The 17,984-nt window shown below is 37.1% G+C and overlaps 1 protein-coding gene across 1 annotated transcript in view; it reads left to right on the top strand.

The window, feature by feature from the left end:
* LOC106875432 (coiled-coil domain-containing protein 81) overlaps positions 1-17,984 on the top strand; it is a 75,378-nt gene that overhangs the window by 3,461 nt on the left and 53,933 nt on the right. Inside the window, exons 2-5 of the mRNA XM_052973280.2 lie at positions 7,426-7,487; positions 8,342-8,495; positions 12,135-12,391; positions 17,004-17,074. Coding sequence (XP_052829240.1) covers positions 7,426-7,487; positions 8,342-8,495; positions 12,135-12,391; positions 17,004-17,074 — 544 coding nt within the window. The remainder of the gene's footprint in view (positions 1-7,425; positions 7,488-8,341; positions 8,496-12,134; positions 12,392-17,003; positions 17,075-17,984) is intronic.

Consider the following 17,984-nt stretch of genomic DNA (forward strand, 5'->3'; position numbering starts at 1 on the left):
CTGATTGGATAAAAATAATCAAACTTTAACCTCTGAAACAGTTGAAATAAATGAATCACTAAAATCAGATTCAGCATGAAAAAGTACATCATTATACCAAATTTGAAAATCTTCACTTAATTGGCACTCCATTGGTTGTGATGACAAGGGTTCTAGTTAATCCAATCAATGGAACTGCCTGCTCATGAAATTAACATGAAAGTGGCTGACCACTCCACTGACACATGTACCTATAATGTAGTTCTCAGGGATATTTAGTCGACACCTTCTCCCTCTTCCTAATTCCCCTTAAAATGGCATTCCTACCTGGCCCCTAACTTTCCTCCCCAACTAACTCTTCTCATTCTTTTTATTTTCCCTATTGGCTTTTCTTGTTCTTTCATATTTTTCTGATGAAGGATTAGTGTCCAAAATATCAAGACACTTACCCTCTTTTTTAAGCATGTGGCATGGTTGGCCTCTTTGAATTACAGGTACTACACATTTTTGTTAGCTGAGTGGGCTGGAGCAACATGAAATAAAGTGTCTTGCTCAAGGACACAATGTGTAGCCTAGAATTCACGGCCTTAATTTTAAAATTTCAAAATCTGACAACAAAAAAGATCTCAATTTAGATAACAACAATCAGGAAGAAACACGTGTTTTATCAAGAATAAAAAGTTTAGAATGGTACAACAATGCACTATAAAACAAAAAAATGGACTATATACCTGTTGTAATTTGGTTATCTATAGTCCAATGATATTTTGGAATTACAATTCCTTCTTCAGATCGTCTTAGCTGGAGTCTCCGCTATAAACTGTTTTCCAACGGTTTTCTTTTTTCGGAAGCGTCTCAGTAGTGGTCTCACGAAGCTTCTTCCGGAATTTCTCATGAGAAGTGCGTGAGGTCGGCTATGTTTCAATCTCGTGTGTGTAATATTCTCCTACATGTTTTATCATTTATCTCTTGCTTATTTTAGTTGTTGGACTGTGGCCATGCTGGGGCATTGCCTTGAAGGGTTTTAGTTGAACAAAGTGACCCTAGTAATTATTTGTTTAAAGCCTGGTACTTATTCAATTAGTGACTTTTGCTGAACTGCTAAGTTATGAGGATGTAATAAAACCAACACCAGTTGCTAAACAGTGGTGGGGGATAAACACAAATGCAAAGACACACAGAGATACATACATATATACAGATACATACATGTATACATACACAGATACATACATATATACATATATACATAACTGGCTTCTTTCAGTTTCCATCTATCAAATCCATCTACAAGGCTTTAGTTGACTTTGAGTTATAATAGAAGACATTTTCCCCCCAAGGTACCATGCAGTGGAACTGAACCCAAACCACATGAAAGGGAAGCAAACTTCTCAGCTATGTAGCCGTGCTTGTGTCTATAGGCAAAAGTTTAGAAAAGTTTTGTATATTTTTACTGTTCTGCTTACTAAATGAATTTGCAAAGTATCTGTTAACAGATCACTTTCTTCGCTCCTAGATCCCAGTTTTTCTGAGATTTTTACTTGCATATTTACAAACATTATCAAATGCATTCATAGTTATTGACGTAAATCATCGTCGTCGTCGTCGTTGTCGTCGTCGTCATCATCATCATTATCATCATCATCATCATCATTGTCCTTGTCATGATGATCCTTTAATGTCTGTTTTCCATGCTGGCATGAGTTGGATAGTTTGACCAGAGCTAACATGCATGCAAGAGAGCTACAGTAGGTTCCAGTCTGATTTGGCTTGATTTTTACAGCTGGATGCCTTTCTTAACACCAGTCATTTTACAGAGTGTACTGGGTGCTTTTTGTGTGGCACTGGCGCATAAAAAGATTTATGCAAATTTATAATCTCAGTAAAGAAGCCGTAGGTTACAGGACAGTTATCTCTATATACAGGGTGTTCCAGAATTAACCATCTATTTCTGAGAAATTGGGCAATTTTTTAAAAACTCATTTCTATTTATGTTTCTCATGTTTAATGTGTTAAAAGTGTATAAACTTTTAATTTTGTTTTAGTTTTTATAATTTTTATAATTTCTTTTTTTTTTATAATTTTATTTCCATTCCTGTTGGACCCCACTTATGTGTCTATGATAGCTTATTTTCAATGTGGCTGCAATCATTTTCTCTACCTTTATCCCCAAGATGGAACAATAGTTTAGCTGAACTTAAAGAATGCATTCAGTTAGAAGTGCAGGAGACAACTCCTGAAATCTTTCGAAATATGTTTTGCAATGTTAAGGATAGGTTTGAAATTTTCAAGGATACAGACAGAGCACACATTGAAAATTTTCAATAAAACTTTGATGTAAGATTTATAATTCTATTTGTTATGGTATCATAATTAAGTAATAGACTTAAAATTCAGTCAGTTTTTTAAAATTTGCCTGATTTCATTCAAATAAATAGTTAACTCTGGAACATTCTGTATATTCCTTACACACCAACCACAGAAATCAGATGTGCACCATACCATCACACACACACACACACACACACACACACACACACACACAATGTTTCCCTATGCTCAAGTCTATACATGAATATCCTCCTATGCCTGCACAGTCTGTCCCACCTTCTCCCTCTTCCTAATTCCCCTTAAAATGGCATTCCTACCTGGCCCCTAACTTTCCTTCCCAACTAGCTCTTCTCATCCTTTTTATTTTCCTTACTGGCTTTCCTTGTTCTTGCATATTTTTCTGATGAAGGACTAGTGTCCAAAATATCAAGACACTTACCCTCTTTTTTAAGCATTAAAATAATACTATAGCTATTAAAACTTGTCCTTCCTGTGTTGTCTTCTTTTTGTGTTCATTAAAAAATCTATATTCTTTTCTCACTGATTTCGAAAGAAATATTTATATCTGCAGGACAACTGATCTTTATAGCTGTTCATAATTTTTCTTTCCTTTTCTAAGCAGTTATATCAATCCTGTTTACACACATACACACACACACACATGCACATATGTGTGTGTATGTATGTATATATGTGTGTATATATATATATATATATATATATATATATATATATATATATATATATATATATATATATATATATATAATTATGTGTATTTCTTCTATCTTAATGAATAAAAATTCTTCTGATAGAATAAATGGGTTAATAGAAACCAATGTAGCAAAGAACACAAAATAAATGTGGTTTAGTTCCTGTTTTTAAAGCAGGAACTCCTTGAAATTTTGGGTATTTGAGTATATTTAAGAATTTAAGGAATGGAGAAACCGCATGTTATAATTGCATTTATAATTGCAATTATAACATGCGTTTTCTCCATTCCTTAAATTCTTATATATATATAGATAGATAGATAGATATGACCTGCTGGGTTTTAGCAATTTTTGTCACTTTAGCTTGGTGTGAGGCTTGATTTAGTCACCAGCAAAACAAATATGCAACAGGTTGTATTGAATTACATATTGCCAGCAGCACTCAGAAGGACCTAGCATTATATACACAACCTGTCAAAAGGATTGGTGTACCCAGTATATCAGGGTCAATGATGATTGAGCTGTAGTGCATAGGGAGATAGAAATATTCCCTGTGATAAATGAGTATACTTTGAAACCATATTAAGAGTGATGAATGACTGAAAGTTCTTCTCAGAACCTTCGTCTAAAACCTGAAGATTATTAAGTTTCTTGCTGTCCCAACCAAAATTGGAACACTGGGAAGGAAGCTATTTGGTCTTACAGTGAATAGAGTTCTGAATACTCTTTGTTCATTAGAGACTTGCAAGTAGGTTGATTGTGCAATTGCTTTTGCCAAATGAAAGCTCCACATAGCTGATACCAATGGGTTTTAGAGGTCATCAGGTGAAAATGCACACCATTCTGGGGCCTTGAGGGTTTTACTGTGCACTGCTCTCCCAACAGCCACCCATCTCATTGTTGGGAGGCTCTGATTATTTGATCAACCAACTAGTATTTCATCTTAAGACTGTCACAATGGACTTAAATCAAATACTAGTTCCATTCAGCACCATTGAAATCATGAATGGTGCCAAATTAAATGCTAATCCATTCAACTCCCTTCAATCCTAGAATCATACAGGTGTAACTTAATATATAAGCAAGCAGGTACCTACCTCACACCTGTACATCATTTCTCTAACCAAGTTTCATGAACAAGAACTTAGAACCATAGACAACAGGTTTAAAAAAAAAATTTTTTAAAATATTGTTTCAGTTGTAGAGATTTGGGTGGCACATGTGTCTGCAAAAAAAGCAACAAAAAAGAAACTAATAAGAAAAACCACTTCTATACTCTCTATGCTTGTAGGAACAAATGAAAGATGTAGCACAAATGGTTACAGTCACATGTCTTAAGTTGCCTGTGCAGCTGCATACACATCTGCTGCTGCTTTTTAAGAAATGCTGCTGGTGTCTAAAAAGTGGTTGCCCATATATGTATGTATGTATCTGCACATGCATATATGTATGAGTATGTGTTTTGTATGTTTGTTCATTTGATTGCATGTATGAATTTGTATAATTTGTCTTATGTATGTATGTGTAGGCACAAGCATGGGTGTGTGGTAAGAAGCTTGTGATGCATACTGATATTATCCATCCAACAGACTATGCTAGCTGTATTGTTTTTCAATCCTTTGCAAGTCCTTTGTAGTCAAAGCCCATGTTTTACTGTCATGTGACATAGCTGTACGTACACAAGCATCATACAATCTGCCTTTCACTCTGAGAGAGAGACCCTTAGTTACAAACAAAGGTAGGAGCTCTTGAACTTTGCTAGCCTGTTCTTATCCTTAACTACATTTTCAGAACTTCCCCCTCCATTACTAACTTGGTCTTCTAGGTAACAGAAGCTATCTACTACTTCTAATGACCCCCCCCCCCCACCTTATTATTTGAAGGAGTCTATTGTCTGCACATTTTTAGTGCTTATTGTATTTGAACTTTGCCACACACAAAGACTACATTCTCCATTAATCTTTCTGTGATACTGCTGCATTTCTTATATGTCCAAAGCTTGTAGTGGGTACAACATATGGAATTTACTACCAATATCCTTTTTACATATCAAGCAGGGCCAGTTCCCAGAAGGGACTTGTGATTTGTCTGTTTTCCTACTTATTAGGACTTTGGTTTTTGCTAAATTAACTCTAAAGCCCTTAGATTCCAGGCTTTGCTTCCACACCTGAAATTTTTTCTCTAGGTCAGGTAGTTATTCAGCTATAAGAACAAGGTCATCAGCATAGAAGACCAGGGATAGCCAGTATTGAATTCCTCTGTTAATTCCTGGAGGATTAAGATAAATAAGAGGGGGGCTGAGAACTGAACCTTGGTGAACTCCTACCTGTACACTGAATTCATTGTTATACTCATTGCCAACCTTTACTTTATTAGCAGCATCCCTGTACATGGCTTGTACAGCTCTCACTAATAACTCATCTATCTCTAGCTTCTGCATTGACCACCATATAAGGGAGTGGTGGATCCTGTCAAAGGCTTTCTCCATGTCAACTAAAGCCTGGTGCTTAACCAGGAATATAGCATCAGTTGTCCCTGGATATTACTTATTTGAGTCCTAGAATTCACACGATCAGTTATCCAGTTTCCACAGCATATGGATAGTCTGTCTGGTAACATTTTGGTAAATTCACTGTTAGTTTCAAGTTTCTTAGTAGCATTAAGCATGAGGTCATTGTTGTCACTGCTCATCTGTTTTGTAACTCCCAGAGCATTCTTGTGTTTGGCAGCAGGAGATGTGAGAGACATATTTCCATAGCATCACTGAAAAGATCATCACCATCATCATCATCATTATCATCATTTAACATCCGCATTCCACGTTGGCTTGGGTTAGATGGTTTGACTGGAACTGGTAAGCTGGAGAGCTGCAACAATTTCCAGTCTGGTTTGGTGCGGTTTCTACAGCTGGATGCCCTTCCTAATGCCAACCACTCCAAAGAGTGTAAGGGAGTGCTTTTTATGTGCCACCAGCATTGGTGCCATTTACATGATACTGGCCACAACCATGATTAGGATTTCACAGGTGTCTTGTACAAGACACCAGCAGCGGCCACAACTACAATTTCATGGGTACCATTTACATGACACTGGCAAGGGCCATGACTACGATTTCACTTTAAGTCATTTATAAAAAGGAAGACTGCATTTAGTTACGAGCAAGATTTGAAATTGCACCCACAGAATTTGGTTTCTGTAGTGTTGCTTCTGATTATGCTGGTATGATTCACCCATTAATGAAATGATGATACAGTTGATTTTAATGAATTTAAGTAAGAAGTGAAATATTTATGGGTGAAAGAATTTTGTCATAAGAAACATGGTCTGTTCTTTTATGATTCACTTCAAATGAATAGGAATATAATTGGCAATTAAAGAAATAATTGAAGAAATGTGTCTTTAAATAGAAATGCAATTTCAAGGCCAAAGAAAGAAAGATGCAAATGGTATTGCATATTGTGAGTGCTGGTTATGAAATTGAAGTGAAAGAAGATTTGGAAACATAAATGAAAAGGAAAGATTGAGAGCTTAGGGAATCTGAAACATGTGAAAACAGAAGGAGAGAAAGAGATAGAAAGGGTGAGAGGAAGATGAAGAAGAATGGGAAGAGAGAGAGAGAGAGAGAGAGAGAGAGAGATGCAGGAGAGGGAAAGTCAGAAAAGCAGAAATGGAGTGGTTGAGATAGAGAGAAAAGAAAGAATGAAAGGGAATGATAAAAGGAAAGAAAATAGGGGTTGAAGAGCAAAAAACATAAAGGAAAAGGACAGTATAGAATGGACAAAGAGAGAGAGAGAGAGAGAGAGGTGGAATTTGAACTCAGAATGTGAGGAGGGATGAAATGCTGCTAAGCATTTTGCCTGGTGTGCTAACAATTCTGCCAGCACATTACCTTTATAATAATAATAATAATAATAATAATAATAATAATCCTTTCTACTAAAGGCATAGGGTCTGAAATTTGGCAGGAGGTGACAAGTCAATTAGAATGACCCCAATGTTTCACTGGTACTTAATTTATCGACTCCGAAAGAATGAAAGGCAAAGTCGACCTCGGTGGAATTTAAACTTAGAACGTAAAGATGGGCAAAATACTGCTAAGCATTTTGTCCCGTGTGCTAACGATTCTGCCAGCTCAAAAATAATAATAACTATAATAATAATAATAATAATAATGATGATGATGATGATGATGATGATGATGATGATGATGATGATGATGATGATGATGATGATGATGATACTGCTGATGATGACAAGCAAGGTGATGAGAATAGCATCACTTGCTGCAGGTCAGTCTCTTAAAGCATCCCACACACTCACTCACACACATATACCTTCACATATATATGTGCGGTATGTGTACATACAAATATAACAAGAAGAAAAAAAATCTATTTTTCAGATGTTCATTCGATTTGGGAATGTGTATCAGATTTCATTGAGAAACAAATGTCTCTTCACAAAGTAAGTAATTGTATTATTTTGATTATTTCTTTCTTTTCATTTCCCTCCATCTAGTTTTATATGATTTATCTGACCCTAAGCCATCTCACCGATATTTCTAGATACATTTCATATTTCATTAATATTTCTTCTTCACCCATTGACTGCAGGAAACAGATATATCCACTCAAAATTTTATTACCATTAACTGCAGAAAGTGGTTTTACCCCACAGATTAAAAAAATATCTCTCCTTATGCTGTGAGAAGCAGAGAACCCCTCCTGTCTCTGACACTTTTTGCCAAAAACAATTCTTCAGATTTTCATAATTTTTTTTACATATTTCATTAAATATCTCTTTATAGAGCAGGAATCAAATACTTCTACTCGCTGATATGAAAAATGTTTTTCAAGCAATAGCTGTATTTCTAGCAATAACTGCTTTTAGCACCCGCATTCACCATTAGTAACGATTAAATTTTATATGTCCCACTGCATGACATCTTGGGCAAGTGTCTTCTACCATAGCCTTGGGCCGACCCCACCACACCTTTAACATTCATTTTTCCATGTTGGCATAAGTTGGCTACTTTGGCAGGAGATAGCAAGCCAGGAGACTATGCCAAACTCCAATGTCTGCTTTGGCATGGTTTCTATAACTGGATGTTCTTCCTAATGCCATCCACTCTACAGAGTATATTGAGTGCTTTTTATCATATCAAATTTTTCATATCTCTTTGTTCTGAGTTCAAATTCTAATATATTTCAAATGGTCAGTTATTTGAAAATATTCAACTTAAGTTTGCCTTATCTGCTATATAAAATTTTTTTTTTTTTAAGTCTGTTTCATCTGCTATTCTCTTCTTATTTATTAAGGGTGTACATATCAGCGGGCTTGGTACATTCAGCTTCTCTCAGCAGAAAATAGATACAGGCAACAAGCAAATGTCCCTCAGTCGTCCTGTGTTTGTGTTTTCAGAGCGTCTAATTTCCTCCCTAGGTTTGACTTGCAGCAAACCCTACACTCCAGGTAAGTATTTCTACCGAAGTAAAAATACAGGATTTCATTTTTCTCAACAAATCCACTGCTTACCTAACAAATAGTGCTTTAGATAAGAGAGCATAGATGTTTAACTAGCAATTATGGTGAAGTCTTTGTATTGCTAACAAGGTCTATAAGACCGAAAATGTCAATAGTTGTCTCCCATACTTACTGAAATAATTAAAATGTTATTAGCCATTGAGAAAAAGAGAAAATTTGTCCTGCAGTTGGACACTTTCATTATCATATTTCTGTTGAAATATGCTGCTTTTATTTGAATTAATTTGAAAAATAATGAAAAATATATCAAAGTAAGTTTGTCATTATTAAAGATGGTGTTTGAAACATAAACTAACATGAAATTTAGATGGAAGGTTTTCATTTATGGGAACTAAAAAACTGAAGGACCACTGCAATAAGTGTTTGCAACTGAGAGGGAATATGCTAAATAAAATCGTAATTAACTAATCCACCTGTATTTTCTTTTACCCAAAGCCAAGAACTTTTCAGTACCCTCTTGTCAATCACTTTAAACCAAAATGTTTCTATTATATAACTAGGTGCAATCTCAAGTGGGTTGGTGCCAAAAAGGCTAGCAAATGTACTACTTTCTTTATCTTAATATATAAAATCCGTTCTGTCTGTCTGCCTGTTTGTGCACTTATAACTCTAGTATTGTTAAGCCGATCGTGCTGAAATTTTAAGCATAGATACATGACAGAGTGGGGCGTTCCGTAATCTAAATAACTGTTCAAAATAGTTAGTTTCAAGGTGAGAATCACCATTTTTGTAATCTTTCTGTCCTGTTTGTTCCACCATTAAAATCAACCAGTTGCTCAGACAGCCGACACATACCATTTCGCTAGCAACAAGGGGAGCACAGGATGACAGTCAGCCAAAACCGTCGCTATGCTGTCTCTCTTATGACGTCTAATTCCACTTGAAGTTGTATATATATATTGTGTTAAGATTTGTTATCAATCAATTATCCTTATTGAGAAGAAAGAGTCCAAAGTAACCACGACATAGAATCACCAAACATCTCCACTACTTAACACTGTCCAAGTTAACCCTCTTCATCTTTACAGCTGACATGAAAAGCTATGCAAAAAAGAGAAAAAAATTGATTGCTATTAAAACGCGTAAAATTTTGGGGTTAATAATCTTAATCTTTAGTTACAGTTTCTCATTCAAACTACATAATAGGCAGAATTGACGAATTAAGACAGTGTTTTGAGGGAGATTTGGATGCTATTTCTACCAGGTCTAGCTACCATGTAGAGGTCTCCCTCATTGGCTCATACATACATATATACATAAAATCGAAATAAAATACTTAAAGTAACCTTCATCAAATACAAAAGCCAAGGTCCATGCAGTGTCATGGGCCAAAAAAATTTCCAACTTCTTGCCTAATGCGAGCCCAGAGTAATTTCTTATCTCTTACACTATTTCAGTATTATGTCTCTATTGTAATGTGAGATAATACTTTCAGTTTGAAAGAAGTTTGTCCAATATATGTATATTCCTTATGCATTCCAAAACCGAGTTCCAGATTTTGACGTATGGGGTATCAAAAGATTCAGTACTATTTCAGCTACAAATTAGACTTAATTTCCATTCACATATTTGCATTTCAAAAATTTAACATTATAATCTTTTCCATAAATCAACTATCGTAAACATGTTATACGATGACGTCACATTTTCTATATGTGTGTGTACCTTAAAAGACATCGATCATCACAACACACACCTTCACTCACACACTCTATGTCCCTTTTCACTCTCTTTCTCACACATACGCACACACACACGCGGACACACATGTGTACACACACACACGTCCGTTTCATATAGACATACATACATCTTTCACTTTCTTTCTCTGTTCTTCTCACTTTCTTTCTCTCTTCTTTTCACTTTCTCTTCTTTCAATTTCTGCTCCCTTCAAATAAATTTTTATGGAATGAGTGGGAGAAACACAGAAAAGACGTAATCTCTCCAGAAACAAGTATAAAGCAAGGAGGATTGTAGAAAACCGAAGGCAAGAGTCTGAAGAGAGATGACGACCCGGGCGGGGGAGGACTTTTGGAAAATTCACAAGATCCAATTTTTCCATAACTTCTGATAAAATGGATATATATTGATTTTTTTTTTTTTTACAGAATCCCATGTTCTGAAAAATAAAATTTTTAAAAATTGTATTTTCAAAATTTTGATAGCACCCTCATCCCCCACCCCACTTCATTTTTCACTTTTTCTGGAAATTTTTTTTCTTTTTGTGAAATACGTAGAAAAATATGAAGATTACGATTCTGAAAAAAATTTGTTTGTAAAATATACTCCCAGGCCTTCAAGCAGGCTATCCACATACTAGAAATAGCAGCCAAATCTCACAAAACTACGATAACATAATTTAATCAATCTACTCACCTTTCTTCAAAGATTTCTTTCAGAGTAATTTCCCACAGTAATATGACAAAGTAAGTCACGTGAAATTAAAGTGGCTTTTTTTAAAAACTTTTTTTTGAATTTTTCTTTTTCAATCAATCTACGTGGGAAAATACGGAGATTAAGAAATTGGAAAAAATAAACACAAATGCAAATTTTAATTTCAAATTTTTTATGAAAAACTCTGACCCAAAATTACACCCCACCACCCCGCTGTCTAAAAGTGAAAATGAACGGTTGTTTGATCTGTTTCTGCATTCATTAAAGTGAAACAGTAAAGGGATCACGGCAGCACCTGGTCACTAAAACGGAAAAAAAAATGAAATTTTGAAAATGTGATTTAAAAAATGTTTCTTTTTGCAGAATTGGATCCTCCATAACCAAAAAACGTGGGATTCTGTAAAAAAAAAAAAATCAATATATATCCAATTTACCAAAAGTTATGGCAGAAAAATCGGTTCTGGCGAATTTTCCAAAAGTCCTCTCTCCACCCCCTCAGGGTCATCAGTGCAATTTTTTTTCATATTCGTTTTCTGTTGTTGTTGGCACTCCGTCGCTTACGACGTTGTGGGTTGCAGTTGATCCGATCAACGGAACAGCCTGCTCGTGAAATTAACGAGCAAGTGGCTGAGCACTCCACAGACACGTGTACCCTTAACGTAGTTCTCGGGGATATTCAGCGTGACAAGGCTGACCCTTTGAATTACAGGCACAACAGAAACAGGAAGTAAGAGAGAGAGAAAGTTGTGGTGAAAGAGTACAGCAGGGTTCGCCACCATCCCCTGCCGGAGCCTCGTGGAACTTTAGGTGTTTTCGCTCAATAAACACTCACAACGCCCGGTCTGGGAATCGAAACCGCGATCCTACGACCACGAGACCACTGCCCTAAACACTGGGCCATTGCGCCTCCACATTTGTTTTTTACATAATTGTTAACACCCAGCAGGCTGATATTTTTTTTTGTTCATGGGTGAAGATTTTTATATTGACCCCTCTGGATTACAATGACGAGAAATAAATATATTAGTGGTTTGTGAATAAATAGCAAATGGTGTAATCGATTTGGCATGTCTTCAGTCAAAATTCAAGATCTTACTTCTTCCTACTTGTTATTATTGCACTAGATTTTTTCTTCTTTCCAAAACCTGATTCTCTTCAACTGTTCTTTTGTAGGTAATATACATATTGTGAGCATGAATTATGCCACAATTGCATTTGAGACTAATTTCTCCAGAGATGTTGCTGAAAATTGTGTTAAAGAATTACTGTCTGCATTTTATCGAGCAATAAATAATGAAAAAAATGTCGATCTTATTTTCAACAAAATTGGTCGGCTGTCTGTGAGAAGAAAGAAGTGCAAAATGAAATTCTACAAACAATTCATTGAACTCTTTGACAAATCTGGTTCACTTGTGCAGGCAATGCAACAGGTAAGTTAATACATGCACACACACTCACACACTTACATATGTAGCATGATATACATATATGTTGTCGTTTGGTTTAGGCTTAAAAGTTCAAAGTGGACTAAACCTTTCATACCCCACCAAACAGATAACAACATTTTATGTAGGTAAAGACCTTCTTTAGCCTGGGGTGCCGGTGTTTCTCCTTTCCCTACCCACTGTCTTCGGTGCTTGACATTTTTATAGAGAACCCATTTCTAGTCACCAGTCAAAAAACCCATTTCTAGTCACCAGTCATACGGTCCAAAAAAGGTTCATTTGTGAGATGTGACAGCAAAGAGCACATATTCACTTTCTGTGAGTGATTAGACTTGGAAAGTTTGTGAGGAACCCATTGACCCAATTTGCTGACTTTTCCGATGGCACACAGGTGTTGAGGAGTGGTTGAATGACCAAATCCAAGCTTCTCTGCTAGTTCCTCAACGGTTACAATGGGATTTTGTTCCACCAGGTAAAATTACTACCTGCTTTTATAGCAAGTTGATGCTGGTAGTTTATCCCATCCCCCTCAGACTTTTAGTTCATGCAATTGAAAAAACTGCATTATTTATGAGATGACCCTATATATTTGTGCGTGCGTGTATTATCAGTACGTATACATGTATACATACATACAGACATAGATAGATAGATAGATAGATAGATAGATATATAGATACATACATACATAGGTACCTTTTGGTTATCTCACTCCCATTAAAAAATTGCTGTTAAAAACCTGCGTTAGCTCCTCACTAGTTGAGTTTATGTGGTGACAAGAGATTGAATTAAAAGAGTTTGATAACCCAATTTTTTAAATGGGGTGAGATAACCAAAAAGTACCCCGTATTTCTCCTAATGGTGTGGCAGCCTCTAATAAACTGACACCCAAACGCTGATCAACTGAAATTGCATGACTGTCACTATATTAAAAAATGCACGATAAAATCAATGATGATTGTCATATTTGTTTATTATCACATGGAGAGATACTGAACAGCAGCACGTATATTTTAAGCTGTACTATAAAGAAATATATTAAAAAAAATATTAATAATGTAGTGGTAAGTGTGGCCGCCATCTTGGGAAGTGCCATTGCGCATGTGCAAGGGATTTGCCGTCAGCGGAAGTACCCGAGCACGCATGCGCAATGCAACAGGTGGAGAAAAAGCAATAGCGTTCGCTCTCCAGCAGCGGTGGCGACAACACGTATCTCTTTTCCATGCAACAGCTGTGGCGACAGGACGTCTTCCAGGCCCTCTGACAATTCGACCCCAACATGTGGTCGAAGCTTCTTTGGTATTCTAGCGGCATGCCTGTTCACCCAGGAACGAAACGGCTCTACACCAACCTAGAATAAACTATTGATCTGTTGTTACCGTTATCCCTCGTGTTGTTGTATTTCTGAATTTTAATGATTAATATAAGAACTGTGGAGAGATGGCTGAGCCATCATATCTCATCCAATTCTTATAACTGGTGACCCCCGACGTGATAACGGAATTATCTCTCAAACAACTCGTAAAAAAAAATGAAGAGACGACGGAAAAAAACAAACAAAAAAACAACACAAGAGACGAGGGAATGGAACAATCCAACCAACTGCAACAATTTTCTTACCCCGGAGAAAATACCATACAGCCTGGAAACTGAACCATCAACTACTATGACACGAGCCGTCGCTTATTTCTCTCACCCACGTGTTTTCTTTTTTTCAACACCAATTGAGACCGAGAAAAGAACAAACGAGTGAACAGTGATTTCTCTTTTTGCCTGACTCCACATGGCTTGAAAAACAGAAAAAAAAAAGAAAAAACAAACAACGTTGCTTCCATCTATTGTCTTACAGGACAATACACAAAGAAAAAAAAAAAAGAAAATACTACACACACGCACATACATAAAAATCTTTGCCTGTATTGTTTTTTTCCCTTGCAGCAACGACGTAAGGTTGGTCAACAATATTTTTTTCTACAGACAGTACAAAGCAACACCTTCTGAGGTCTAGCCGCTGACCACAGAGCACACAGCCAGTTTCAGCGACGACATGACAATAGCCTCATGGAGACCCAACATTTCGTTCAGCAGCTTACGGACCTCCAGCTTCTTAGGGTCAACACCAACTTCTTGCTATGTACACAGCAACCAACAGTACTCGCATAAGTTCTATCTCAACACTGTTTGTGAATTATTTCACCATGGTTAACAGCGAATACAACCTGCGAGAACTCCTGTATCAAGTAACCGGCAGCAGCATTAAAGCCACAACCTCTCACGAAATGTGCCTCTCCTCTGGCTCTGTTACGCACCTCAACTACTCTGTACCTTAACTACGAACTGGTATTTACTATCCTTGTGTCTGGACTTTCTTCTAACGCCCTTATAGACTCTTTTCTATGCTCTGTATTACTTGCACACACATGCATCCATGTTTGTATACACATACACTTTGTTTACATGACGGCCTGCCTATTATTGTGTTTATATGTCACACTCACAAACAGAAAAAAAAAGCAAGCCATTGTTTTTTTGTTTTACGAACATTTTTCTCTCTCTCTCCTATGCACACATGGTTCCACAATCTTTTCCAAGATTGATCTGGTTCGCGCTTATCACCAGATTCCACCATTTATCGCAACTTTTTCAGCGATTCCGCGCATATAATGTGCACACTGTCTTCTAAAACAGACAAACTCTCTCCTCGTGCTTTCAGTCACCTGGACTATATTTCACAGTCATTTGCCAGGGAAGCAGAACATCCTGTTGATGCTCTCACGAGACCCCCTGTCAATTCTATTTCCTCTCCTACAGCAATTGATTTACTTGCTATTTCGCAGGACCAAGCTCTTTTGTCGACGTTAGATTTAACTTCGCCAAAATTCAACAATTGTAAATTTGCCTTTTTCCACTCCCTTCATCGAAGGCATCGTATACGCACCACCAGCTACCATCCTGCTTCTAATTGGATGGTTGAGCGATTCCATAGGCAACTTAAGGCTGCCTTACGCGCCTCGCCCAACCCGCAGTCTTGGGTTGAATTTCTTCAAGGTCGACGCTAATGGTCGTACAGAGATTGTGTCTGTTGACCGTCTGAAAATAGCGTACCTTGACAAACCCTCAACTTCCGTGGACGACGTGCCCGTTTTTCAAACACCACACACACACACCACTGTCAACATCATTACTATCACACACACCACTGTCAACATCTTTACCAATGCATACACCAACATCAATACCATCACAAACACACCAGAAACCACTCCACCTTCGTCGTTGCGACAAAACTCAAGTGACCCTTATGTCACTAGATCTGGCCGGACAGTGCATTGGCCAAAGAACTTTCCAACACAATATACATTTGACATTTTTGTGCCGCCGGCATTTCATTTCTCTGTACAAACAAACATTGTTTTTCTTCCATTTTTGTGCACAGTAACGTGCTAAAAGAAAATATGTACACATTACAGATTGTTTCAACCTTGCATACACATTTGCTCACGCCAACACCTTCGTTGCAACTTTCTTTCACACAGACCCTTTATCTCTAGGTCTGGCTGAACTTTTCATGTTGAACAGAACTTTTGGCATAGTTTCAATACAAGTTCTCTATACGTCAAATCATCCACGTGTCTTTGTTTACATCAATTCGGCAATTTCCGTAAAAGAAAGGGAAAGGACGTTAGTCAGTGACGAACTTTTTTCTTACTTACATCGTGTCGGATGCAAAAGTGTTGCTTCCATTACTGCATCCTACACAGCATTGCTTTGCAAATTTATTTCCCCATCTTGGGAAGTGCCATTGCACATGTGCAAGGGATTTGCCGTCAGCGGAAGTACCCGAGCACGCATGCGCAATGCAACAGACGGAGAAAAAGCAATAGCGTTCGCTCTCTTTTCTCTCTAGCAGCGGTGGTGACAACACGTATCTCTTTTCCATCCAGCAGTTGTGGCGACAGGACGTCTTCCAGGCTCTCTGACAACTCGACGCCGACATGTGGTCGAAACTTCTTTGGTATTCTAGCGGCATGCCTGTTCACCCAGGAACAAAACGCCTCTACACCAACCTAGAATAAACTATTGATCTGTTGTTACCGTTATCCCTCGTGTTGTTGTATTTCTGAATTTTAATGATTAATATAAGAACTGGGGAGAGATGGCTGAGCCATCATATCTCATCCAATTCTTATAATAATATTAATTTTTAGAAAATCATTAGCAAAATCTAAAATGACATACCATGCAATGAAGAGAAGGTGAAAATGAGTAAGACAAAATTCTCGAAGACAGCTGCATGCCAAACTATCACCCATTCGTTGATGATGATTGAAAATTAACTAATAAAATGCCATTGCCACACAAATGGCTACGGCCCCCTTACACTTTCATTTGCATCCTAGGTATATATTATCGGATAGACAGTAGACTCGACTATAACATTCTGTTGTCAGTCACTGCATGCCTGACAGATTTAACATTAATATTCCCTAGTATTGCATATACTTCTAAAGCTTCTATATCTAACTATACTTCGATATGTAACTAATACCTGCTAAATCACAATACTAGATAGTTTTTGATTTTTTTCTTCCTTCAGCGTTTCGACACACCAGATTCTGTGGTAACAGAGAGATCTCAAGTAAAGTCCAGTCAAATTGTCCTTCCAGGGTAAGTATATTTTAAACTAAAATTATAACTTATTTACTCTTCATATCTTTGTTGTATATCTTATCTTTTATTTATTACTAGTTCAAACCTGTCACTAAGTTGCTGGATAAAAATATTTCTAAATCATGCACAGGTGCAGGAGTGACTGCATGGTAAGTAGCTTGCTTACCAACCACATGGTTCAGGGTTCAGTCTCACTGTGTGGCACCTTGGGCAAGTGTCTTCTTCTATAGCCTCGGGCTGACCAAAGCCTTGTAAGCGGATTTGGTAGATAGAAACTGAAAGAAGCCTATTGTATATATATATGTGTGTGTGTCTGTGTTTGTCACTCCACCATCACTTGACAACCGATGTTGGTGTGTTTATGTCCCCATAACTTAGCAGTTTGGCAAAAGATACCGACAGAATAAGTACTAGGCTTACAAAGTCCTGGGGTCGATTTGTTCGACTAAAGATGGTGCTCCAGCATGGCCGCAGTCAGATGACTGAAGCAAAATAAATGAATAAAAGAACACCTTCATAAATTGTGCAAATAATGTTTAGATTGACTTTCTTGGTGAACATTAGTAACAGTTTGAATACTGTTGAACAATGTTTATTTAGAATACTTTTCTTCATATTCTATGGAATAAGTATATTCATTAAAGAATATCTCATGCTATAACTTCAAGATAAACACCATACCATGTCAAAGTTCTCCCCCCCCCCGCCAAAAAAAAAGCAAAATTATGTGGCTGACCTCTCACCTTGTGTACTCTGGTTGGCTGTGCATAGCAATAACACTGCCATTATTACTGAAACTATGTATAATGTTCCTCATATGAGGCACAGCCAATAGGGTTATCTCTCCTTCACACACACACACACACACACACACTTGCTTCCCTATCATGATTCTGGAGTTCAGTTC

This window comes from Octopus bimaculoides, chromosome 15, assembly GCF_046866305.1.
Source record: "Octopus bimaculoides isolate indiv1 chromosome 15, ASM4686630v1, whole genome shotgun sequence".
NCBI lineage: Eukaryota > Metazoa > Mollusca > Cephalopoda > Octopoda > Octopodidae > Octopus > Octopus bimaculoides.